The 25565-nt window shown below is 53.6% G+C and overlaps 1 protein-coding gene across 3 annotated transcripts in view; it reads right to left on the bottom strand.

Moving 5' to 3' along the window:
• Nucleotides 1–355: 355 nt before the first annotated feature.
• Nucleotides 356–25565, bottom strand: part of CERK (ceramide kinase) — a 68827-nt gene continuing 43617 nt past the window's right edge. For all 3 annotated transcript variants that reach the window (XM_064283353.1, XM_064283354.1, XM_023540009.2), the window contains 8 exons: nucleotides 21301–21446; nucleotides 15413–15487; nucleotides 13294–13446; nucleotides 11217–11322; nucleotides 8919–8995; nucleotides 7793–7998; nucleotides 6460–6668; nucleotides 356–2969 (listed from right to left, as the gene is read on the bottom strand). In XM_064283353.1, coding sequence (XP_064139423.1) covers nucleotides 2897–2969; nucleotides 6460–6668; nucleotides 7793–7998; nucleotides 8919–8995; nucleotides 11217–11322; nucleotides 13294–13446; nucleotides 15413–15487; nucleotides 21301–21446 — 1045 coding nt within the window. In that variant the 3' untranslated portion in view covers nucleotides 356–2896. The remainder of the gene's footprint in view (nucleotides 2970–6459; nucleotides 6669–7792; nucleotides 7999–8918; nucleotides 8996–11216; nucleotides 11323–13293; nucleotides 13447–15412; nucleotides 15488–21300; nucleotides 21447–25565) is intronic.

Here is a 25565-nt window from a genome sequence, read left to right as displayed (position 1 = left end):
GAGTCACGAAGCCCCCAGCTCTGCACGCCCACGTGGGTGCATCCCAAGTTAGGGAAAACGACACTCAATGCAATCACTGTTTGAGAAAGTGCAACGCCCGTGAGGCCAAACGGCAGACTGTCAGAGAATGAGAACGTGGGGAAAAGCCAGGACCCGATAAACTCAAATTCCATGATGGCAGTTGCCTCCGAGGGGGGCAGGGAGCTTCCCGTGAAGTTCAGTTTCTCGGTGTGCGTGGAGGGTGCGCCATTGTTCTGTTTATCCTGGCTCTTTAAAGTGTAGATGTACGTTTCCATAGAAAACACTACGCTTCGAAAATGACGAGGATTTATAAAAGAAAGGAAAAAAGCCAAACTCTGCCCAAAGTAACTTTATTTTTGTCTTCTCAAATGTATCAGGTCAAATGTGCCATTTTCTAATCTTGAAACCAGCAAGATTTGAAAGAAAATTAAGCAACCTTTTCCCCACCAACACTTCCCTGTCGTACAAGATTGCATTAAGGGACAAGTCAAATCTGTGCCCCTCGTGACTCGGGGACAGCTTACAAGGCTCTCCGCTCCTCGTCAGGAGAAGCGGAAAGTCCTGGGCTGACTGCTGCCTAGTTTTTTTTGCACCAATGAGCAAGGAAGTTCATCAAAACGTAGACTAAACCTTCTAAGTGACCCTATGTTCTCATATCTAACCGTCACTTTTCTTGCTTTCTTTCTTTTAAAACTATGAACGACTGTGTTGTGGATATTCCAGCTAAGTGAGGACACATGAGGGCTGGAGCCTTTGATTAGGCCTGTCTGAGGGGTCACCTCCTGCCCCGTGTGCAGGTCACCTGGGGGCTCGGGGAGTCCTGCCATGAGCCCAGAGAAGTTTCTAGGTTTGCCCTTTTGAATGTCAGTATGCAGTTGGTGAGAACACCAGAGCTATGCCAAAACTGGCCCCTCGGCATGGCCGGGGGTATCTTGTTGAGCGTAAGATGCTGACTCTTTGCCTGGGCCCTGTCTCTACAATTGGCAGTGGATTTTAGGGTGGGCCATGCATTGGAAAAATTTGCCGGGGACAATAAAGGCTTCGAGGAATCTTTGGGGGACCCTGCAAAGTAACACAATTTCAAGGGGCAACACCAGGGCTCCCAGGGCCCCACAGCACCCCCAGGAACCCTCTTCCCGCAGCCCACTCGGGGCTGGGAGTGACACTGTGCCTGACCCTGTGGTCCTGGGAAGGACCGTGTGCTGCGTGTCCTCTACCCCGTAAGCCAGTGCTGCTCGGGGCTCCGGGGACCCCGGCGGCCACTGCCTGCTCCCAGGGAGCTGCCGGCCTCCACCCAGGAGCAAAGCATTCAGACCAGAAACAGCTGCTCTCCGTGCAACCGTCCGATCACGTGGTCCGTAAACAATGCCGGAGACCCGCCCTTTATCCTGACCGGGGCAGGCCAAAATGCTGCAGCAGGAACCTTGGCGTCCACGTGACAACGTAAACCGCTCTGAATGGAGTCTCAGGACAGTGTTAGAGGGACACACTGCTTCACCTGTGACATCCACCCCGTCAGCACTGCAGGACAGCCCTCCTGTAACAGTCACCTCCCTGCAAACCAGAGTTCAAGCTGCCTCTCGCTGTATTTCAAATTATTTTACAGACACTTCAGCATGCCCACGGGCATGGATAAAAATAACACAAGACAGAGACACGACTGAGAAGTGGCCATGGGTTTGAGCAGGAATGTTTTCAGGGGGGTCTCCCCTAGCTAGCCTACACCCACGTGCTTTAGCAGGAGGTGAGAGATCAGTGAGGACAGGGACAAAACACAGACAACGAAGACGCCACTGACAGTTCTGGCTGAAAAGAATGGAACGTTCAATAAATACACAGGAATGAGTATGAAGAAAGGAAAAATGCAGACCCGCGGGGCTCCGGAGCCGGCCCCACAGCCCCCCCGTGGCTGGAACGTGTGCCCTGCCTGGGGCAGGATGCTCGTGTCTCAAGTTCACAAAGAATTACAAGGCGTGTTTTTTTACCTGTCGAATGCCAGCTTCTTCCCGTTTCCCTCGCAAAGCCTAGCTGTACCATCTACCTCTTGTCGATGTACAGCTTCGGTGTTTTCCATTCGTGACGGTAAAAACCTGGCTAGCACTTTACAAACTGCCCCCGCGGCCGAGTCCCTGTTTATGGAGCCCCAGCTCCTGGCACCTGTTTACAGAGTGAACCCCGGGGCTCCTGCTGCCGGCTGAATTGTCTCAGAAGCAAGACTAGGTTGAAAGCAAGGGCTGAGGTTTTAAGGATAAAATCTTCTGACTCCTAGTGCCTAGTGCCTGCCTTACACTGAAACGGCCTAAAGCTTTGAGGTCGCCTCCAGCAGGACCGTGTTGCATTGTAGTTGCAGAGTGCAGGAAGGACCAAGCGGTCACACTGTGGTCATAACCTAAGGTGAAGATAAAAGGAAGGCGGAGAATCCACTGCCTTCCAGAACTTGACCACGAACAACTACAGGACAAGTCTCGTGCCTGGCCAGAGTGGCCTTGTGGCCACCTCGTGCCCGGATGGGGCAGCCTCAGTGGCGTGCGCTCCTATTATCACGTTCCTAAGAGTACTGCAGAGGAGCCACTAAGTGTGGCCGTTTGAAAATCTGTGCGGCTGGCGTTGTTGAAATCTACGGAGCAACGCCCCTACCTCTGCGGATCGGTCACGTGAAGCCCAGCCCAAGGAGTCACAAGGAACTCAAGATGCCAAACATATACAGGACATTGTTGACCACAGGTCCTTTCCTGAAATCAAGATTGAACTATCAAAAATAAACGTCTAGAGTTCTAGAATGCATATATCGCCATAACTGGTCGGTCGCCGTTTCCTTCAGTTGCTCCCACACTTGCCCTGGGGCGGCAGCAACGTGGATGGGGCGTCAGGGGCCTCAGCCGTGCGATGCTTGCTTTGGATTCTCTTCAATCCCCCGTGCAAAGAGCCGAACCAGCTGGCAGTGGACCCTGCAGAGCAAACAGCCACATCTGAAGCCTTGTGGGTCCCTCCACCTGCAGCCCAGAGAGCCCCACACCTGGCCGGGGTCGGAGGCGGAGGCTCCCCTAACCGTGGACCAGCCCTGGGCCCGTCACCTGTGGGTCAGGGGTTGCAGTGACCCACTTACCCTCTGAGCCCCCCATTTTGTGCACTGGGGAGCCAAGGAGAGCCACATGGAGCCAGGACTAATCCCAAACCCTGCTCACTAACTCCTCACAGTGACAGACCCCCATTCAGCCCATGCTCTCGTTTCAGTAATTTGCAGAAAAAGCGGGTGCCCAGGGTGCGGGTGAGGCCTCAGAGCTGGCAGCACCTGCACACAGAGATGTGTGAGAATCATCGTGGAGAGAGAGTGGGCAAGAACTAACGTCACTGAATTGTGGGCACAAAGAATGCTGAAAGGCTCGAGACTTGTTACATAAACAGTGCAATCTGTGAGAGCCGCAACGTGATGGGACTGCCTTGTTTTTCTGCGTCTCACAAGTTTTCCACCTTTGACAGGCTGCAGTCTTACCACTTTTCTATCGGTCGTTTTAGTGGAAAATATTTGCGTTTTCCTTCTCTGACAGGTTTCTGCCTTACATGGTTCCGCCTCTTACAGGTTTTACTGTATATTTACATTAAAAAAAAGAAAAAAGAGAGGGAGGGAGGGAGGAAAGGAAGAAGGATGGGGCACTCCCTCCTGGTGGGCCCCACGCTGAGGCAGTCCCTGGAGTTTGACGCTGGGGTCCCAGCCCCCTGCAGGGGACCATGCCTTCTACAACAGCAAGCTCCGGGACGAAGACTTGGCTCGGGTGATCTGAGTGGGCTCCTGGGTCCCTGCCTGCGGGGCCTGCCCCACACACGACAGCACCTTTCATTACACCGAATGATATCGATGACGACTCAGAAATCTGTGAGTAATACGAATCCTATAATGAAATCATTCACTGTTCAAAACATGTGAGCTGTATTTCTTAAAAGAATGCCTCTCCGAATTTTTAAAGTCTCCTATTTCTTTAGTACAAATGTAAGCCGTCATCAAATGTTACCCATTTCCTTGTAAGATGAGTCAACAGAGCCGAGTCCTGAGTGTACAACGGTCTCAGTGGGTTTTCTGTAATCTTCCTGAGTGGGGCGGGCAATCGCTCCCTGCTAACCGGGTCCTGACCAAAGCAGCAACAGCCCAGACGGTGGTGGCCCATCCAGGAGCATCAGACACACGACCTCGAGGTCTGAGAGCCCCACTCCATCAGCTCGTGTGGGCGCTGGTGGCAGAGCGTCTCGACCCTGCACCTGGGCCACGACTGGACGTCACATCGAAAGTGGGGCGCCATCAGACAGTGGCACGCCCACGACCTTAGATACTTCCGCTTCAACATCAGGGTACACGCGTTCCCCACTGTCCAGTGTTGGGGGAGCGGGGCACTGGTGGGCCCCCTCGCCATCCTTCTCATGTAATCTGGACCCCCAACGCATGGTCAGCGAGTGCCAGGTTTGGCTTCGGTAAAGCAGACCAAGACCTTAGAACCTAGTGCCATTGAGTCGATTCCGACTCATAGCTTGAGCCAGGTGCAAAGTGACCTGTACAGAACCCTCTAGACTTCTACAGTGTCCTCCGGCCTCATACGAGTTTCTCACCCACACCCAGTTTAACACCCTTTTTTGTAAACAACTTCGAGTTTATTGTGTCTTTTCAAATCATTAACTTTTGATCCCATATTAAAAAAAAAAACCAAAGAAGAAACGACCTTTCTTTGTGTGCCTGTTTCATCTGGTTATGTAATATAATTCACCCCATTACAGATTTCCAGAACGAAACACAATGGGCCCCTAGGAGTTTGGGAAGGTCATCATTTCCCCACTTGGCCAGGCAGATCAGGGAGCAGGCATGGCAGACTCCAGCAGGGCCAGGCCTGGGTGTGCTGGGTGCTCGGGACTCTCAGTGTCCCCAGGTTCCACACAAGTATCCTCTGGGCTTCTCTACCTGGGCACAAGGGGGCAAGGTGGCAGGTGGGGCCTCCAGGCTCCAGCCCCTCTGGTTCTCCCTGGGCCAATCTAACCAGCCTCACGGCTCCAAACTCCCTGGGCACGCTTGCAGGCCACACCAACTCCCTATCTTCCTTGGCCACGTGCCTCTAGGAACCTGGCTTCCTTCCCCTGCTCTTCCTCACCTTCTTCTACCCCATGCCCCGCCACGTCCCTGTGGCCAGGCTGTGGTCTATGCTGGGACGGGGGCTCCTTGAGGGCTGGGACCTTGTCCGGCCGGATACAGCAAGCCCAGGACTTAGAAAATGTCCTGAAGGTGGTTCTGTTTTGTTCTTTAGCTAGAAGATGAATGAGAATGCCAGGCCAGAGACCAGTGCCAGTGCCAGGGTGGAGCGCCGGGGGTGGGCGGTGGGGACAAAGGAACACATGGGAGAGGAGTCAACAGCCTCTGACAGTGAACTTCACATGCGAGGAGTGTGGAAACGGCAAGTGTTTTGTTACCTATGGATTTACCACAATTAAAAACAAACCCATGACAACTACCTGCAAAACAGAATGCAGCCTGGCTAGACACCCTAGAGTCTTCCCAAAACTAAGATAATGCTATCTCACCCCAGATTTCATAACGGAAACAAAAAAGCCCATTTACAGTGCACTGTTAGCGTCTGTGTTCTAGACTGTAAGACGCAGGCGTCACCACAGCTCCGGGAGCACTTGGTGCCTTGCTCTCCTGTGGCACACGTCCGTGGGGACACATAGTGACTCAGCTGGCTCAGTGGATGCAGGCAGGTGACCGGAGGGCCTGCCTGCCCTCACCTGGCCTGAGGGCCCAACTGGCTCACTTGGCCCAAGGGTCTGCCTGAGCTCACCTGACCACCTACCCTGCACTTACCTGACTACCCGCCTACACTCACCTACCTGCCTGCACTCACCTGGCCAGAGGAATACTGTGCTCACCTGACCACCCACCTGTGTTCACCTGACCACCTGCCTGCACTCACCTGACCATCTGTCTGTGCTCACCTGACTGGAGGGATACTGTGTTCACCTGACCACCCGCCTGCCCTTAACTGGCCTGAGGGCTCAACTGGTTCACCTGACCTGGGGGCACATCTGTGCAAACCTGGCCTGAGGATCCACCTGTGCTCACCTGGTGTGAGGGCAGGCCTGGACTCATCTGACCACAGGTACCGCCTGTGCTCACCTGACCACCTGCCTTCACTTACCTGACCACCCACCTGCACTCACCTGTCCACCTGCCTGTGGTCACCTGACCACCCACCAGCACTCACCTGACCACCCACTTGCCCTCACCTGTCCTGGGGGCCCACCTGTGCTCACCTGGCCTGAGGGTCCATCTGTGCTCACCTGGTGTGAGAGCAGACCTGCACTCATCTGACCACAGGTACTGCCTGTGCTCACCTGACCACCTGCCTGCACTCACCTGGCTGGAGGGACACTATGCTCACCTGGCCACCTGCCTGTGCTCACCTGACCTCGATGGCAGAGTTGCTCAGAACCTCCCCGTCACAGTTCCAGGAGCTGTTGGAGGCGGTGCAGCAGCACGCGGGGTGGTCCCTGCAGAGTTGCCCAAACCGCTTCTTGCTGCCCTCCCTGAGGTCGCTGTCCTCGTCCTCCAGGTGCTTCGATGTGAACTGGAACTTCTTAACACGATAAACTTCCACAAACGTGAAGTCAAACTACCGAGACAGGGTGAGAGGGACAATGTCACTCCTGAAGTCACTGGGCTGGGGACGTGGAAAGTCCCAAGACAAGCCTCTCAGGTCTCAGCCGGGGGTGGACCAGCGAGCCTTTTCCTTTGGCTGCACACAGTGCCCTTCTCAGGGGACACCCCCACTGGGTCAATACCTCTGACTCATTACTTAGAGACAGTGACACCTGCCTTCCCAGGACCAGTCAAAGAGACTCACACTTTTTAAGGAATTCTGTACTTAATTAGTAGCGATTTGTAGAATTTTCTATTATCGTTTCAGCAAGCACTATTTAAGATGAGGAGCCCTGGTGGTGCAGTGGTTAAGAGCTCGGCTGCTAACCAAAAGGTTGGCAGTTCGAATCCGCCAACCGCTCCTTGGAAACCCTATGGAGCAGTTCTACTCTGTCTTCCAGAGTTGCTGTGAGTCAGAATCGACTCAATGGCAATGGTTATTTAAGATGTCATATTAAAGCTGTGTTGGCCTAGAACTTAAATAAAAATTTTTACAAAAAATAGAGACTGTCACCAAAGTCTCAGTTCTGTTGACATCACAGATGCAACGATGTCCATGATGTCGGTGACGACGGAACGGCTCGCTGGAAGCTGGAAGGGCCTGAGCGGAGCCCACATCTGGGAGCCTAAGGAGTGTACTGCCAGCAGCCTGCCAGGGCAGTGTGGCACTTCACCGCTCTCTTCGTTCAGCTTTTAAGCAGGAAGGGAAACACCAGGTGGGAAGATGCATGTGAACCCTCAGGCCTCGCTGCTTCTGCCATGGAAGGTCTATATTTTTATGTGACATTCTACAAGGAGCAACTGTCACTAAGAGTTTAGAAATCAGTGAAAAGCAAACAAACAAACAAACAAAATCTGTTTTTCCTTCCTTTGAATTAAATAATGGATTTCTACTCTCCATAACCGCCACTGGTCTGTCGGTTTGTGATGCTGGAAACTGTGCCGCCGGTACATCAAACACTAGCAGGGGTGCCCGTGGTGGAGAGGCTTCAGCAGGGTCAGCTCTCGGCAGCTAAGGACAACGCCCTCTGTAAATCACATTACCTCAGTGTGATCGCTTGACGCCACAGGTCACACAGAAAAGCCACCTCCGCTCACCTGGTCGTACTGGTTGGTGTGCCTGACCAGGAATCTCAGGAAATTGAACCTGGAGCACTTCCGGATGAGGATGAGGTCGGAAGACCCATCCCCCAAGTGGGCAGCCGGGGAGAGGCCTCTGGGGCTCCGGGGACAGGCGCAGGACATGTTGGTGGCGTTGATGGCCAAAAACTTCCCACAGACCACCTTCCACTCCTCCACCTCCTCTGAAGCAGAAAGAGCAGGGCAGACGTCACATGATGCAGGACATGGGTGCAGGATCAGTGTTCTCATCCTGACAGGAGCTGGGATCAAATCACCTCTGAGCCCCCCTCTGGTCTGGGCACCTCAGGGGTCACTGGACCACACCATTAGGAGTTCATGCTACGGACTCCTCATCATCAACACCAACAGCACCCACCTGAAGACTGCCCACCTGCCCAGGAAGCTGACCTGACTGCTGTGCCCAAGGGCTTGCTCCCTGCAAAGGCACAATGGCCTTATGGACAACGGCTTGGAACAGGAGTTGGCAAACTATGGCCCACAGACCAAACCTGGCCAGTCACCTGATTTTGTGTGGCCTTTTTTTTTATGAGCTGAGAAACAATTTCACATGTTTAAATCGTTGGAAAAAGTCAAAAGAATACTTTGTGCCATGTACAAATGACGTGCAATTCAACTTTCAGTGTCTAGAAATATAGTTTTCTTGGTATGTAGCCTGGTCCTCTCCCTGACGTATTTTCTGTGGCTGCTTTCACTCCACAGTGGCAGAGTGGAGCGGCCGCGGCAAAGACCACATAACCCACAAGTCTAAAACACAGACTACCTGGACCTTAACGGGAAAAGTTTATGGTCCTATTCTAGAGGATGAGGAAACAGGGGCCCTGGCTTGGTGTTACAACAGCGACTCAGAGGAAGATGGCGTACGTGGAAGTTTCTACAAAATCTATTGTCCCCAAAGGTCTGGTCAACGACAGCAATTTGCTGCTGCCTGAAGCCAAAGAGAAAACCGATATGCAAGGCGACACAGAAAAATGAAAAAGACAAGACCTCAGGGAGACAAGCCAGTGTGCTGAGCGACGGCAGAAAGTTAAAAAAAATTCTAGAACACATGATTATAGCCTGGAGACTGTCGGATAGAAATTACCAGTGTTTTCTAAGCCATACAGTGATTTTTTCTGCTCTTCTTCGAGCTGCTGCTTGCTCTGCCTGCAAACAAAGCATCTGAAAGACAAGAACAACGAGCTTTTCTTTAACACCTGTATGTAACAGTGAAATACCTGTCTCTGGCACACAGAAAAATATCCCGGCTCTTTTCATGTAATAAACGGCTCCATTTCAAAGGCTTCACTGGATATATTTCTTGTACATACTAATTTGAATTTTCAAAAGTAGATCTACTTTTAAAAAATTACTCATCGACATGTTCGTCTCTAAAATTTATTGCTGTTGTTGGGTGCTGTCGAGTCAAGTCCGACTCATCGCGACACCATGTGGCAGAGCAGAACTGCCCTGTAGGGTTTTCTAGGGTGTGATCTTTACGGAAGCAGGTTGCCAGGCCTCTCTTCCACAGCGCTGCCAGGTGGGTTTGAACCACCAACCTTTGGGTTAGCAGCTGAGTGCTTACCTGTTGCCCCCACTCCTCTAAGATGTACAAACATCGTGAACAGCAAAAACCACAGCACACGCTCCACCCTCTACATGGCCCTTTGCACCCAGGCCTGGAGTCGGCACAGCGCCAGCTGGGATCAACGGCTAAAGTGCAGAGTCCACTGGGGGACTCCAGGTGGGTAAGAGTTCATTTACTTTCAGATAACAAACGCTGAAGAGCCAGCTTAGGACACTGCCACTGTGGTTGTTAGGTGCTGCTGAGTTGGTTCCGACTCACAGTGACCCTGTGTACAACAGAATGAAACACTGCCTGGTCCACTGGCCTAGAATATCTTTTGGTCTCAGGTACCACCGGGCTCATACGGTGTCAGAAAGGACAAGCACTGGCCCTGCAAAGTGGCCCATCAATAACCAGACTCATGGCAACTGCCTCTCAGTATTCTGACTGTATGGCCTCAAACCCTCCACTGAAAGGAAGGAAGGAAGGAAGGGGCTCGGGGGAAGGAGGTCCTAAGTCGGAATGACTTAAACCTATAAAAACTAAACCTGTGCTTTGGAGTCGATTCTGATTCATGGTGACCCTATAGGACAAAGGAGAATTGCCCCACAGGGTTTCCAAGGCTGTAAATCTTTATGGACGCATACTGCCACGTCTTTCTCTTGAGGAGCAGCTGGTGGGCTCGAACCACTGACCTTTCGGTTAGCAGCCCAGTGCTTAACCACTGCACAGCCAGGGCTCCCTGAATGATTTAAAGGGCAGATTTGCGGGGTTTGATGATCCACTCTACTCTGCAGAGCAGGATTATCAGAGAGAGGCTTCGCTGTTGCCAATGTGACGCCACGGCCTCGGGACAACTGGTTATAAAATTGAGCTAAGGTTCTCCTTTAAGCTAATCACGTTACCACATGTATTAGGGGGCGAGGGGGGATTCACTAGAGAACGGCTGTGTCTGTGCACATGACGTCTGCAGCTGGGGCTGACTCTTCACGGTCTGCGGTGGACAGCCCATGCCCTTGGGTGGTATTGTGCCGGTTCCTGGGTGGTGGCCTCGGCTGGTGAAAGGGCTTCTGTGGAAGGGCTTGCTGGGCAGGGAGAGCCCACTGCCTGCCCCGACCCCCGACCCCCGACCTTCAACTGCTCGCACGGCTGCTCACCCAGTGGTCGGAGGTACTCCTGGGGACCTGGGGCGCCTGCAGCTGGACTGCTGGCCTGGTGGTGGGCCAGGGCCTCCCCCTCACCTGGGACGGGGGCCCGCTGGTTCCCCTTTGTGCCCTCCTCCCTAGGCAGCTACCTCTGGCCTGCATTCAGGGGTCCACCAGCAATCCTGCTGATTTGTCTGACTGGGCGTGGGGTTCACATGGCACAGGAATGGCTCCCAGGTGTGGGTGAGGCCAGAAGGCTTCACATGCATTTCCCACCAAAAACCCAGGCTCCACCCAGTCCTGCCCCACGTGGTATCTGTGAGTCATGGTGAACAGGGAGAGTTTGTCTTTCCTCATCTCTCACATGCGTTCCTGTCCATCAGACCCCAAAAGGGTGCAAAAGACCGTCCCCCAGGAGCAGATGTGTGGATGGAGCCCTCACCCAGTGGGAGAAGTATGGCCTGGCCTCCCATTGCCTCCGTCGTGTCCTTACCCGTGGACGGGGACCATGCTGTCCTGCCCACAGTGCAGGGCTGGGGTGAGACTCTCTGTGACTCGTGGGGCCCTGCACACACCTGAGGTGCCCACATTCAGAAGACACTTCCCGTGCTCACCCTTGTAACAGAAATAGCACCCAGCCCTGCTTTAAGCCACGTCACCTGCCATAGAAACAAGTAGGAAAAGTGCTTACCCTGCCCGGCAGGGTTTCCTGTCCCTCGGAGAGCCCACGGTATGCTGGGCTGGGAGGAAAGAGACCATTCCTTCATAGTAGTGATGGGACAGAAAGGTCTTTAAACCTGGGGACAGGGCGTGGTGGATAAAAACGTCCACAGGGTCAGTAAGTGGTTATGACACCGTGATCACCACCTTCAGAAATACCGTGAATCTGTCTACAGAACACCGAGGGGCTGAAGGACAAACACCCCAGCTTCCTGTTTTCAGAAGGCACGGTATCCATGTGGGCTTGGAGACTCGGGCCCCCACGTCCTGAGACCCATTGGCAGAAGCAGAGAGAGACCTAGCCATGCTGGGGACCTTGTCCCAGGCTGCTTTCAAGTGGACGTCTTTGCCTCCAGGAACCTTCACTGGCCTCTGCCTGCAGACAGGTGCTGGTGTCCAGCGAGGACCCCCACGCCTCCCTACTCTGAAGAAGACATCATCTCTGCCCCTTCCAGACTGTCAGCAAAGTCCCCAGTGTCCGCTGTGCTTGGCCTGGCCAAGGCCATCCGTGACCCGTGGAGCATCTAGAAGGACTCAGGTCAGCAGTCCAGTGCCATCTGGAAGGCTGCAGACGGCCCCCCGGCCAGCTGTGGTGGACTGTGCACTGTGCCACCAGGATGTCACGCCTGTGTGCCCCCACACGGCTAAGGCAAAGTCGTCCCAGGGGCACACTGACCCCAACATGTTTGCTGGGAATCTGACCAACTGTTCTGAGAAAGCAGCCAAGTTGGACACAGAAAGTGGGTGGAGGCACGAGGGGGGGAGCCTGAGGGCCTGGGGCCACACTGGGGACCAAGCTGTGACCCCGCCACTTCTGAGGCTGGGGCTGCAGTGCCCTCAATGGCCACCATGTCTGTGCACAATGCCACTGGCCCCAAGCACTGCATGGGTGGCCTCCATGGTCTAAGACATCTGGGCCGTCCCAGAGACAAGGGGAGGGAGAGAAAGGCCCTCTGCCATCAGGCCCGCCCTGATCTGACCCCCAATATTCCAAGACCTTCCATCCTCCGCCTGGTGCCCAGGCCCCACCCATCAGGTACCGTCCCCATAGTGGTGACAAGTGGGCCGACACTCATCTGCCTACCGCTGGGGCGTAAGCACCAGGCCAGCAGGGCTTCCTGCCCACTCTGCCCACAGGGAACCAGGGCAGGTACACAGCAGGTTCTCCACAGATACATGAATGAACACATGAGTGGCTGAGCGAAGGAATGATGGCTAGCTGATCTATAAAGCCAACAAGGCAGCTTGTGCTTGAACAGCAGTGCAGTTGGCTACGGGCAGATGTCTAAGTCTGAACTTCTCAACAGTGACCGCTCCTGCTATTTTGACGAATACGCTCAACCCATAAGCATGTCCTTACTATGCTTACTGCTTTATTTTTTTCTATCAAAACTTCCACTTCCACAGTCCAGGACAGCTGGCTGTGACCCACCTTATGGACGTGAAAATGGACGCTGGGATCTCTCTGGATCTCAATCAGTCTATGACCTCCAACAGAGAACACAATGTTTTCTATCAAATTTACCTAGTCTGGATCCGGGGCATGGAACATGGACCCCAGAGTCCAGGCTCAGATACACACCGCTCTCTGGACACAGGCTCAGACCCAAGGTCACCGCTCTCTGGACACAGGCTCAGACCCGAGGTCACCGCTCTCTGGACACAGGCTCAGACCCGAGGTCACCGCTCTCTGGATACAGGCTCTGACCTGTTGTCACCACTCTCTAGTTACAGGCTCAGACCTGATGTCACTGCTCTCTAGATATGGGCTCTGGCCCATTGTCACCGCTCTCTGGACACAGGCTCAGACCTGACATCACCGCTCCCTAGATACGGGCTCTGGCCCATCGTCACTGCTCTCTGGACACAGGCTCAGACCCACTGTCACCGCTCTCTGGACACAGGAAGACCAGGCGCTCGGGTTCCTAGCTGTAAACCAGGGACAGTGGTTTTGTAGGTTACATCACGTGAGGTGGGTAAAGGTAAAGGCACCCGGTCTGCCACCAGCACGTGGCGGGTCTGCAGCTGCGTGGACGGCTGGGAGTTACCTGAGAAGTCGTATCTGACGAGGCCCATCCACCGCTTCTTCTCGCTGTCCTTTATGATGTCCCCGTAGAAGCCGTAGCCCAGCAGGGACACGGAGTAGCGCAGCAGCGTGCTATTGTGGTGTACGGCAGACACGTCCATGGACAGCGAGTCTCCTGCGGGGAGGGGTGCCCACCGTGAGCTGGCACATCGACCCCAGGCCGCACCCTTCCCATCAGACTGCGGCAGCCCTGTCGCCTTCGACGGGACTTCCCAAACAGAACCGACTTGTTGCCGTCGAGTCGACTGTGACTCCTGGCGACCCCACGTGTGTCAGTGAGAACTGCGCTCCGTAGGGCTTTAATGGCTGGTTTTTCAGAAGTGGATTGCCAGGTCTTTCTTCCGAGGTGCCTCTGGGGGGGCTTGAACTTTGAAACTTTTGGTTAGCAGCCAAGTGCTTAACCCTTTGCACCACCCAGGGGCTCCTCTGCAAACAGAGGAGTTAATTAAATAAAATGTAAAATGAACAGAATGTATTCAGTGTAGTGGCCCACTTCTCTCGGGGCACTGTGGTACTGGGTCTGCTTTTCAATGACGAAATCTCCCTGATGGCAAAGACGGGCTTGGGAAAGTGAGAACAAAACTGTCCGTTGTCACCACGAGGACTGCTGCCTGCCACTGACTAAGGAAGGCACATGGCATTTTAAAATACAAAATAAGGAAGGTATTATTTTTAAATATAATATTTATGTTACTTCTAGTGTGCGGAGTAATACTTATCGGGGCAGGGGCAGGAAAGGAAGCTAGAAGCACAGCCCTTGCCAAACGGGCGCCTCAGTGAGATTGGAGAGGCTTCAGGGAGCCACCGCTCCCCCTTGCGTCCAGGGCTCAAAGCAGGCCCTTTGTGTGAGACTGTTGACAGAGGGCTAAACAGCTCTGCAAATCTTCCAAGCTCTCTGCAAAGAGCTGAGAGCAGGCTCAGTGTGTGGACAGCTGGTCGACTGCAGCAGCTGCCAGTTCACTCCTGCACTCATCCGTCTGCAGACATGAATTGAGTCTGCTCTGCCGGGCCTGTCGGGAGTCGGCCGGTGACTGGCGTGCTGCCCTTGGCCAGCGTGTGCGTGCTGGGGGCAGTGAGGGCGAAGACAAATGCAAAATGGGTAAAACAGTTTCAGACAGTGACAGATTCCATGAAGAAGGTATCGCAGGATGAGAATGGGACAGAGGGTGCAGGGGCAAAACGGGGTGGCATCCAACAAGGTGACATTTCAGCTGAGACCCCCCAAACGATTTAGCAGTGTGCCCATGCAGAAGAAGGGAGGGAAGGGGCAGCACAGAGCACCGAGACCTGTCTGAGGACATGAGAGGCCAGAAGGAACAGTGGGCTCCAGCCCCTGTGGCCTCCGGTGTGTTGGTCGGGGACGTGCCATGGACCCTGGTGCCTGCAGCCACTAGGGTGCTAGGCAGAGGTGTGCTGCAGACCCAGGCCCACAGGGTGCTGGGCAGAGGTGTGCTACAGACCCTGTCCTGTAGGGTGCTGGGCAGAGGTGTGCTACAGACCCTGTCCTGTAGGGTGCTGGGCAGAGGTGTGCTACAGACCCTGCCCCATAGGGTGCTGGGCAGAGGTGTGCTGTAGACCCTGGCCCACAGGGTGCTGGAAAGAGGTGTGCTGTGGACCCTGACCCACAGGGTGCTGGGAAGAGGTGTGTTTCAGTCCCTGGCCCGCAGGCTGCTGGGAAGAGGTGTGCTGTGGACTCTGGCCCACAGGGTGCTGGGAAAGGTGTGCTTCAGACCCTGATCCATAGGCTGCCGGGAAGAGGTGTGCTGTGGACCCTGGCCCACAGGGTGCTGGGCGGAGAGGTGTGCCGTGGACCCTGGCCCCTGTGGCTAGCAGTGTACCGGTCGGGGGTGTGTGTGAGGGGGTTTACACTGTTAAAGCTTCCTCTGACAGCTGTGGGAAATAGGACTGGACAGAATCTTGGCCGGGGGAGCTGAAGTTGGGAAGAGGGGTCAGCCCAGGAAAGACCTTGGAGGAGACCTTGCCAAGGGGCAGCTGGGCAGGATGGGCAGCAAGGAATCGGGCTGCTCTGGCATCCATCGCAGCCAGCAAAGGTCTGCCGAGAACGTGAGACAGGTGCCTACCGATGACGATGTGCAGGGCTGATGTCTCCGCATCGTTGGTCCCGACCGTCGAGTAGCACACACAGTCTGTGGACCCTACAAAGGCAAAGCGAGGTCCTTAACACATCCTAATTATCAACGCAGCCTGCAGTATGCTCTGCCTTTCCTTCCACGTCCTGGAGTAAATAAGAGGAATAAGCAGGACGTGTCCTGTGTCTACAAAGTGCAAATACGGAGACTGACTCATGACAAATACGAGACTGAACTTGTAACGATATCAACGAGGTACTTATAGGACCACACGCCTCTGCGGGCATTGAGACTGTTCCTGAGCTGCATCTTAGAACACGGGGCTCCCGTGTCTGCCATCTCGGGCTCCCCACCTTCCTGTGCTCTGCCCGGAGAGGTGATGTCTATGGTCCGTCTACACAGGTGACCTCTGTGGTCTGTTTACACAGGTGATTCCTCACCCAGCTATCACACAGGTGACCTCGTGGCCCCTCCCCAGCTCCTCACACAGGTGACATTGATGGCCCCTCTCCCAGTTCTTCCACACAGGTGTCTTCAGTGGCCCCTGGACAACAGTGTTTGCTTCGTGGCCCAGATCACAAGAGCGAAAGCAGCCGCAGAGTTCTCACCAGGAGGAAAGTGTACGTCAAGCAAGGGGACATGAGAAGGTCACAGAAAAAACAGCAGGTGTTCATACTGAGACAAGACTTAAAGCAATAGCACCGTGCTTCACTGCAACGTCATCTTGTTTCTGCACCTGTGCAGTAAGAGGCCAGGGACGGGGCCCAGCCCTGTCCACAGCTGCCCCCGCCACCTGACACAGTGTGGAGGGACAGGCGGATCCCACCCTGAGCCTCACTGACCACTGTGCACACACACCTGGCCGCCGGGCACACATACCTGGCCTCCAAGCACACACACCTGGTCGCCAAGCACATGCACCTGGCCACCAAGCGCACACACCTGGCCACCGAGTGTACACACCTGGTCGAGACTTTGCCTCCTCATGGCCACTCCCTCATCTGTAAGGTAGGGGTGGCCATGGGGTGACCTCAAAGTGCTGGGGGAGGAGGGTATGAGTCACTAGCTCACAAACCACTCAGAGCAGCACTGAGCTCCTGCCTGGACGGCTGTGATGTGACTGCACTGGACTGGGCCACCTCGTCTTGTCTTGGTTTCAGCTGGGTCATCGTGGAGGTCACTGGTCCCAGCCCCAAGTGGGCACAGAGAGGCCCGGGGTCCCCAATCTGAGTGGGCACAGAGAGGCCTGGGGTCCCCACCCCAAGTGTCACAGAGAGGCCCTGGGTCCCCAACCCTACACATTCAGACTCAAGAGGGCTGGAATGGGCTCAGGAATCTGAATTATTAATCGGCCCTGGGTGACCTGCTCAGCAGTCCAGCAGCACTAGGCTAGATTTCCCAAGAACAAACTGTGTGACAACCTCTGGAGTTGCCTGATATTGCTACACACATAAGCCGCATAGACTAAGGTCCAAGTTCTCATAGACCGAGAGGAAGACCCTCAAGGAGATGGACTGACTGAGAGGAAGACCCTCAAGAGATGGACTGACACGGCGGCTGCAACAACAGGCTCAAGTAGAACAACGATTGTGAGGACCGGGCAGTGTCTCGTACTGTCGTACAGAGTGTCGCTATGTGTCGGAACTGACTCGATGGCACCTAGCGACAACAACAAGGTCCACCAGGGAAGAGCACGGAACATGCTGCCCTCATCTGCAGGTCTCCCTCATGGGGGACACTGATGAAGCCTCCAAGTTCATGGTCCCAAACAGAGAATGTGGGGCTGCAAATGCTCTTTATGAACTCAGAGTAACAGAGCCTGGTCAAGCTTTAGGTCTTAATGGAAGACACTTCATTACTTCATCTCAGTGGATAGACAGCCTCTTCTGTTTGGTGACCTATATAAATACACACATTTATCTAAGTGGCTTGTAGACCTGAACTGACAACCTTTCGGTTAACAGCCGGGCTCTTAACCACTGAGCCACCGAGGCTCCACTCTTAGTATGTATGTGTGCGTGCGTGTATGTGTACATATATGTATGTATATAGACATACGTTGTTATGTATCTATATACACATATACGTATATACATATGTTGTCATGTATGTACACACCCATACACGTGTATACATACATGTTGTGTAGGTATAGACATACATGCCTACACAGCATACGTTTATATATGTATATGTTGTTACGTACATATACATACATGTGCATATACATATGTTGCTGTTAGGTGCTGTCAAGCCTGACTCATAGCGACCCCACGTGACAGAGCGGAGCTGCCCCATAGGGTTTCCCAGGCTATGATCGTCATGGGAGCAAATTAGGTCTTTCTACTGAGGAGCTGTTGGTAGGTTTGAAGCGCAGACCTTTCATTTAGGGGCTGAGTGCTTTAACCACTGTGCCACGAGGGTTCCTTATAAACACGTATGTACATGAACATGTATGCACATGTACGTATGTATGTACAGCCATTGGTGGTTCAGCGGTAGAGTTCTCGCCCTCCATGTGGGAGACCTCGGTTCAATTCCTGGTCAACACCCCAAGCACAGCCGCCGCCAGTCCGTCAGCGCAGGTTTGTGTGTCGCTGGGACGCTGAACGGGTTTCTATGGGGCTTCTACACTAAGGTCGACTAGGAAGAAAGGCTTGGTGACCTACTTCCAAAAATCAGCCAGTGAAACAGATCCCTGTGGACACAACAGTCCGGTCCCATTGCACATGGAGTTGCCAGCTTGACAGCATCATATAGAGGTGACTAATTATTGATTATTGATATGCAGTTAACGATATCTAAGAAAAACCATGGTTTGGCACTATTTGCCGCCCCCACATCTTTATAAGTGAGGGCAGCTGAAAACTGAGTGCTAACACCAGGTCCTATAAACCCAAGAGCTGCTCTTTATTTCTGGGCCCTGTAGAACCCAGTCACTCTGGATTAAGCAGACATGAAAGGAAAGTCGGAAATCTTATGAAAAGACTTCAAGCAGGGTTCTGTCCTGGGGGAGAAAGGTAAGTATGTCCAACCTTGCTACATCATTCTTTTATCATCGCAAAATTTATGGTCACAACAATACGAAGCCTTGCTGACCCCAAAGCCCAAGTCTTGCCCTTTAGAAGCTGCTCGAGAGGTGGCTTGTCAACAGGTGACTGCGGCTGCACAGAGGGGGGTCCATGTGCAGGGAAAGAGGGCCATGTCCAACTTCCGCCGCACCTCGGGCCCTGGCCAGTTCGGTGAGCTGCTATTATGATCTCCCAGAGCGGCTACCTGATTACCCCACGTGACAGTAAGATGCCCGAGCAACAATTACGGACCTATTTAATCAAAGACACAAATTTTGTGCCATCAGAAAATGAAAGAAAACGTTATTCGAAGCCAAGAGCTTCTGGCAGACTTTGCCCCAGCTGAACTCAGCGGAGGGGACGTCACACCTCAGCAGAGCCTCTCAGGGATCCATTGCACCCCCACTCCACACTGCTCCCGTCTGTGGGGCAGACAGATGTCAGTCAGTCAGAGCACCTCCTGACGCAGGGCACCCCCAGCTGCCCGCCATGTGGATAGCGCTTCTGCTCCCCAACAAGGGGACCCGTTTAGAGTAGCACCCCATCCCCCACCCATGTATCTGGCCCTGTATGAACTTGGGGGTGGGGTGAGGAGGGAAACTGCATGGCCCACAGGGAACACGTGTGACTGGACATCTTAGTAACCATAATTGTTGTTAGCTGCCATCGAGATGGCCTTGATTCATGGCAATCCCGCGGGTGCAGAGCAGAACTGCTCCACAGGGTTTTCAGTGGCTGCGATCTTTTGGAAACAGGCCGCCAGGCCTGTCTTCTGAGGCGCCTCTGGGTGGACTTGAACCTCTAACCTTTTGGTTAGTTGTTGAGCGCTTAACTGTTTGCAGCACCAGGGCCTCTGTAACTGACTGGATCTAATTACGACAGCGTTGTTGTTTAAGTGGTGCTGGGGGCCTTCTCTCTATGGACCATCTCCCCCAAGTGTCACCAGATGGGTTGAGTGTTTTTGTTTTTCTCACAGTAAAGTGTGCGGCCAGGCTATCCTTGTCACTGCTCAAGGGAACCTCACCCAGCGTGTTCTTTACAATCGACATGAAATAAAGCTCCTCTCTCTATAAGTACCTGTTTCCCCAAAAGCCAAGTGAAAGGGTCTCAAATAAACCATTTTCCTTCGATACAGCATTAAAACCATCATCATAGTTACAGACCCATGAGCCATTAAGCTCACACAATCCCTTGGATGCGAGTCTCTGTGCTGAGAACTCCAAGATGCACCATGCCAGAGATCACCGACCCTAGCACCATCGTGGTCAACGACTGAGCATTAACGGGTTAAATGTAAAGGGCGGCTCCCTAAAGTCAACGTTACTGCGTGTTACTAGGGGCGGGGGGAGGGACTGAAACAAACAAACTAAAAAAATTCATTGCCATGGAGTCAACTCTGAGTCATAGCGACCCTGTAGGGCACAGTAGAACTGCCTCCATAGGGTTTCCAAGGCCGTAATCTTTATGGAAGCAGACTGTTCATGGAGCAGCTGGTGGGTTTGAACAGCTCACCTTTCAGTCAGCAGCTGAGCACTTAACCACTGTGATACCGGGGCAGAGCAGATGCATTTAAAAGGGGCTCAGGAGCAGAGAGCCCTGGTAAGGGCCACCCCTCAGGCAGGGCAGGGCAGGGCAGGGCAGGGCAGCCCACCCCACCCATCGCTCTGGGTGACCTGTGGCCTTGGGCCCACTCTTCAGCCACACAATGGGGTGGTTAAGTCAGTGGTAAGCTTGTGGTGTGGACGGAAGCTGTGTGTGGAACGTTTGGCTGCAGCCAGCCACTACACACTGGATGGAGGGGAGGCCCTGGCCCAGCTGAGTTGTTTGCAAAGCCCTGGACTAACCAGGCACAAGCCTGCACCCTTCACTCAGCTAACCCCGTGAGTTTTCCAAGAATGAGCTGCTTCCTAGAAAGATGTCAAACACACCAACGCCAACCAGCGTGGTTCCAGTCTCCCTCCCGCACCTCCCTAAAACCTGTTGCTGTCAAGTCAATTCCGATTCACAGTGAACCTATAGGACAGAGTAGAACTGCCTGATAGGGTTTCCAAGGAGTGGCCCAGTGGACTCAAACTGCCGACCTTCGGTCAGCAGCCAAGCTCTTAACCACTGCAGCACCAGGGCTCCCCCACGCCTCCCTGCACATACACAAAGCTGGACAAGCCAGTTCTCTGGCGAGGACACACGGCTGGCTGTCAGGTAAACCCACTGCCCATTGTTAGGGCCAAGGCTAAGCCACCTGCCCCAGCAGGTACTTCTGGAAATGGCAGGGGTGGTGCCCAGCGTGATGCTGCCATCTGCTGAGGGCTGGGCGTGAAGTAGGCCAGGGTGTTGTTAGGTGGGGTGGGAACAATACTGCTCGCCAACACGTACTAGGGCTGGTTAGTGGATCACCAACCATCTCTCAGAACAGCATACAATAGTTGAAAGAAATCATAACTTACATAAAGGAATGGGCCTGAAGGAGAAACCAAGACTGGCATTTCCCCACTGTTGGCACCGCACAGTTGCCGTTGAGTTGATGTCAGCTCATGGAGGGACCCCGTGTGTGCAGAGTAGAACTGCTCCATAGGGTTTTCAAGACTGGGACCCTTTGGAAGGAGAGTGCCAGGCCTGTGGGTTGGAACCTGGTGGGTTGGAACCACCAACCTTTCGGCTTGTAGTGGAGTGCTAACCATGCACCCCAGGGACTGTGGGCTCGGCGGTCTCTGCAGGAGACCCTCAGTAACTACACTGAGAGCAACACACTGCCTGGGGTCCCTGAGGCTGCTTCTGCACGGACACTCCCGATGGATGACAGGGCCGTACCCGCGGGGATGATGCCGATCCTGAGAGGGCTGGGGACCAGGGCGGCGCGGGGGTGGTTCTGGTCCACGCCGGCATTCTGCTGCGTCCTTCCTATCAGGCCATGCAGGACCTCACTGAACGTGCCGTCCCCGCCGACACAGACGATTCTGTGGAGGAGCACAGCGTTAGAACCGCGCAGTCTCCCGGAGAAGATGAGCGAGACGCTCCAGCGACAACACACTCCATCCTCACCCCACGCTTGGGGTCAGCAGTGTCCCACCAAGTGATGATCAGGCTGACTCGGCATCCAGCCTCCCTCCTAGTGCTCTGCCCCCGTCACTGCAGCCCAAACGGTGTCCCGCTGTCCCACTGCCTGCAGCAACCATTAGCTATGCTGCTTGTCCTCTGCTGCCTCGGCTGGGTGGCCACCTGCCTGTGACCTTTCTCCCTCTGGCTCACTCGCTCACTCCCGTCTTTTCAGAGCTTCCACGCCAGTGAGAAGGCCCCACGGTCATTTACACGCTGACAATGCTCCCAGCAGCCCTGCACAGAGGACTTTTGATTCCGTTTTACTTACAAGGTGGAGTCCCTGGGTGGTGCAAACCTAAAGACTGGAGGTTCAAGTCTAGCCATAGGTGCCTTTGAAGAAAGGCCTGGAGGTCTACTTCCCAAAAAATGAGGCTCTGAAAACCCAGCGGCCCACCGTCCTACTCTGACACACATGGGGTCACCATAGGGTTAACTCCACAGGAACTGGTTACCTGGTTACCTACCAGGAAGACTGGGGCTCGGGCTGTGCAGGCTGCTGGGAGCACACGGCTGCGCGGAGGCGGGGGCTGGATAAGTGAGCCCTTGCACGCCCACACTGCTCGCTCTCACAGGCTCATCCACAGCACACCTCTCTCCAAGTGCCAGCCCTCCCCGGCCCTACGAGCCTGCCCTTCCCTTCAGAGCCAGTGTGAACAAAGAAGTAAGTCAGAGAGACAGGGCCTCTCCTCTATGCCCACGTCCTTGCCTCTGTCCCCGACCCACAGATGTGAATCTGGCTCACCCGCACCCTCTACCCTAAATGACCCGCACCAAGGTCACAGGAACCCCACCCTGCAGGCACCCTCTAAAACATCTCAAATGATCACCGGGGCCACCCTACAGCAGGTGACACGTTGGTCCTTCCTTCCCTCCATGAGGCTCCCGCCCAGCTCCCACCACACACTCTCGCGGGTGCGACCTCCGACCCTTCTCTCCTATTTCCCACTCGGCTCTTTCGTCAGAGCACTCAAATGCTGCGCCATACAGAATCCAGAATGCAGCCCCTCTGCCACTGCGGGCCCCCAGCCACCCAAACGCTGACTCCTAAGTCTACATCTTCCAAAGAAATCCACGTCTTCTTCCAAGACCCTCTGCTGAGGCCCACTCTCCACACTGCCAGGTGTCCCCTGGGGGCGCATTCACCCTCTGGGAACCCCAGCCTCCATGATCACTTATTCCCATGTCTCCTCAGCCCTGAGACGGCCATGATCACACCCGTGGACAAGGAACCTCGGCACAAAGGGTGAAGTGGTCCGTCCAGATGGCACGGTGGGGCTGGGGCATCAGAGCGGGCGTCAGGCCTTTGCGCTGCCCTGACCCCACACCTCCTGGCTGGCACGCTCTAAACCTCTGTACCAGCCACCTGCAAAACCTGCCTCAACACCCGCCTCCTGGCTTAGGCAGTAGCATCACCCTCCCACTCACCTGGGTCAGAAGCCTCAGCACCATTTTCACTAATATCCTGCCGTGGAGGTCTGTCAGTTCTACCCCCAGTGTCTCTGGAAACGCCCTTCTCTGCATGCAGCCTCTGCACTGTCCAGCTCAGTCCTCACCACCTCCTGCCCACCACACTCATCCAACACCCGGCCTGGGCCCCGACCTTTCCCAGCTCGTTGCTAATCGCCACATGGCTTTCAAAGTACTTTCCCTGCCCCTAGGGTCTCACTCGCCTTTCACGGCTGCGCGGCAGGCACTGGGCTGGGTTAGAAGACAGCCTGCCCTCAGCAGCTGGCACCATAGCAGGCGCAGACAAATACAAAACAGCAAGCAAAGGGCCAAGCTGGCATCACATGCCTTCTGGCAGGTGCACTGCAGAAAACACGACAGGCCTTTCGTGTTAGTGTGGCCCCAGGCCTGGCCTGGTTCCCGTCACGAGGAAGCACCAGACGGCCCAGCCGGAGGGACAGTCTACAAAATGACTGGCCAGTGCGCCTCACAACTGTCATCACAATACACAGAAGGAGGCACAGTGGCCGTTCCACACTCAAGGAGACTGAAGAGACACGTGGTGCACATGGTTAGTGCACTCAGCTGCTAACTAAAGGCTGGCAGCTCAAGTCCACCCAGAGGTGCCTCGGAAGAAAGGCCTGGCAATCTACATCCAAAAAAATCAGCCACCGAAAACCCTATTTAACACAGTTCTTCTCTGAAACACACGGAGTCGCCAGGGTCAGAGCCAACTCGACGACAACTGAGTCTGGTAAAGAGACGTGACAACCGGATTCAAAAGCAAGACAGGGTCCAGGGTTGTCTTTTGCTATAAAGAAGTACGGAGCATCTCACATTTTCTGAATAAGGGCTGGCAGAAACGGTGGCTGTCACTTGCCAAGTGAGCCAGGAGCCAGCTGCCCCCAGGGAAAGGGCTTGTGTTTGGAGGTGAGCGTTTTCGTCACAACTCACTGGTTAGGAGACTTGGTAGGTAACCAAGACCCAGCTCCTTCCTTCACCGGCTGCAGATGAAGATAACGTCATTTGCTGCCACGGCTGCTGTTCAGATTAAGATCGGGGGTGATGTAATTGAAAGAATACTACCTGCACTGCACTGACATTTGAGACAAAGGAAGGAACGGCCCTCCGACCAGCATTCTGAGGGTAGGGACTGGTTTTATTTCCTTTCTAACCTCAGCACCCGAGGAAACTCTAAGGGGCGGTTCTACTCTGTCCTATAAAGTCGCTATGAGTCAGAATCGACTCGAAGGCACACAACAACAACAACAACCATAGCCACAGCCCCCTTGGCACCCAGCACAGTGCCTGGGCTCGGCAGACACTCGGTAATGTTTGTGAAATGAATAATGACTTAAAAAAAAATGTTCACATCGTAGCTTATAACACGTTGCTCACAGAGTCCCCGATGGAACAGAAGAGTTAAAAACAAAAAGTCAAGCAATTATAAAGCAAGTAAACTACAGGGCAATACTTCACTAAACTCAAGATGAATGAATTTCTAAGCACAAAGAAAAGCTGAGAAAGGAAAGGATATGGTTGAATACATACATCTGAAAACTTCTACTGGCTGAAAAAACACCACAAGCAAAATTAAAAGACAATGAGCAAACTAGGAAAAAAATCAGCAAAAAATATGACAGTAAGTATGGCTTGTCTGTTACTTATCGAATACAAGAACAAATGAGATTATGACCAACAGGACAAAAAAAAAAAAAAAAAAGGGCCCAGGAAATAAGAATTAATACAAAGAGGAAATCCAATTAGTCAATAAACACATTTTTTAAAAGCTCGAGCATTTTCATATGTCCAACTAGCAGAGTATTCAAAGTGGTAATGCCACATACGTTGGCAAGATAATGGATGCTGTATTCCGAGAAAGAATGAAAATTAACAGAATCTTTCTAGACAGCAATATGGCAGCGCACAGCGGAGATTTTAAAATGTGAATCCCCCATGACGGAGTAATTCCATCTCCAGGAATTTAGCTTGAAAAAGAACAAAGATGTCTGCAGAGGTGATCTGTGCGCAAGAATGCGATTTTACCAGCACGGCGGTTCAACGTGAAGAATGTCACCAACGTCACTGAATCGCACATGTAGACACCGTTGAGATGGCGTATGTTTCGTGACATATATTTTCTCCATGGCACAATTTTTCAAGAAAAGAATGCTGTTTTGTTGTAAGAGCAGACAGTGGGAAGATCCTAAGCACCCAGTAACAAGCAGCCAGATGAATAAATTACGCTATACCCATATACTAGAACGTGACACAGGCATTAGAAATAACACTTTGGAAGGAACCTTTAAAGGCAAGGGAAAATTCTTAAAATATAATAAAAAAGCAGAGTCCAAAACTGTCAAAGTGGCAACTCCTCAGCTTTAGAACAAGCATTATTTCTATTTCCTGTCACCACTACCAGCTGCCGGCTGCTGTCGAGTCGACTCTGACTCACGGCGACCCAGTGCATGTCGGAGAACTGTGCTCCACAGGGTTTTCAGTGGCCATTAGATTGCCAGGCCATTTTTCCG

The sequence above is a fragment of the Loxodonta africana genome, chromosome 4 (assembly GCF_030014295.1).
Source record: "Loxodonta africana isolate mLoxAfr1 chromosome 4, mLoxAfr1.hap2, whole genome shotgun sequence".
Classification (NCBI taxonomy): domain Eukaryota; kingdom Metazoa; phylum Chordata; class Mammalia; order Proboscidea; family Elephantidae; genus Loxodonta; species Loxodonta africana.
This window is presented reverse-complemented; position numbering and strand designations above follow the sequence as displayed.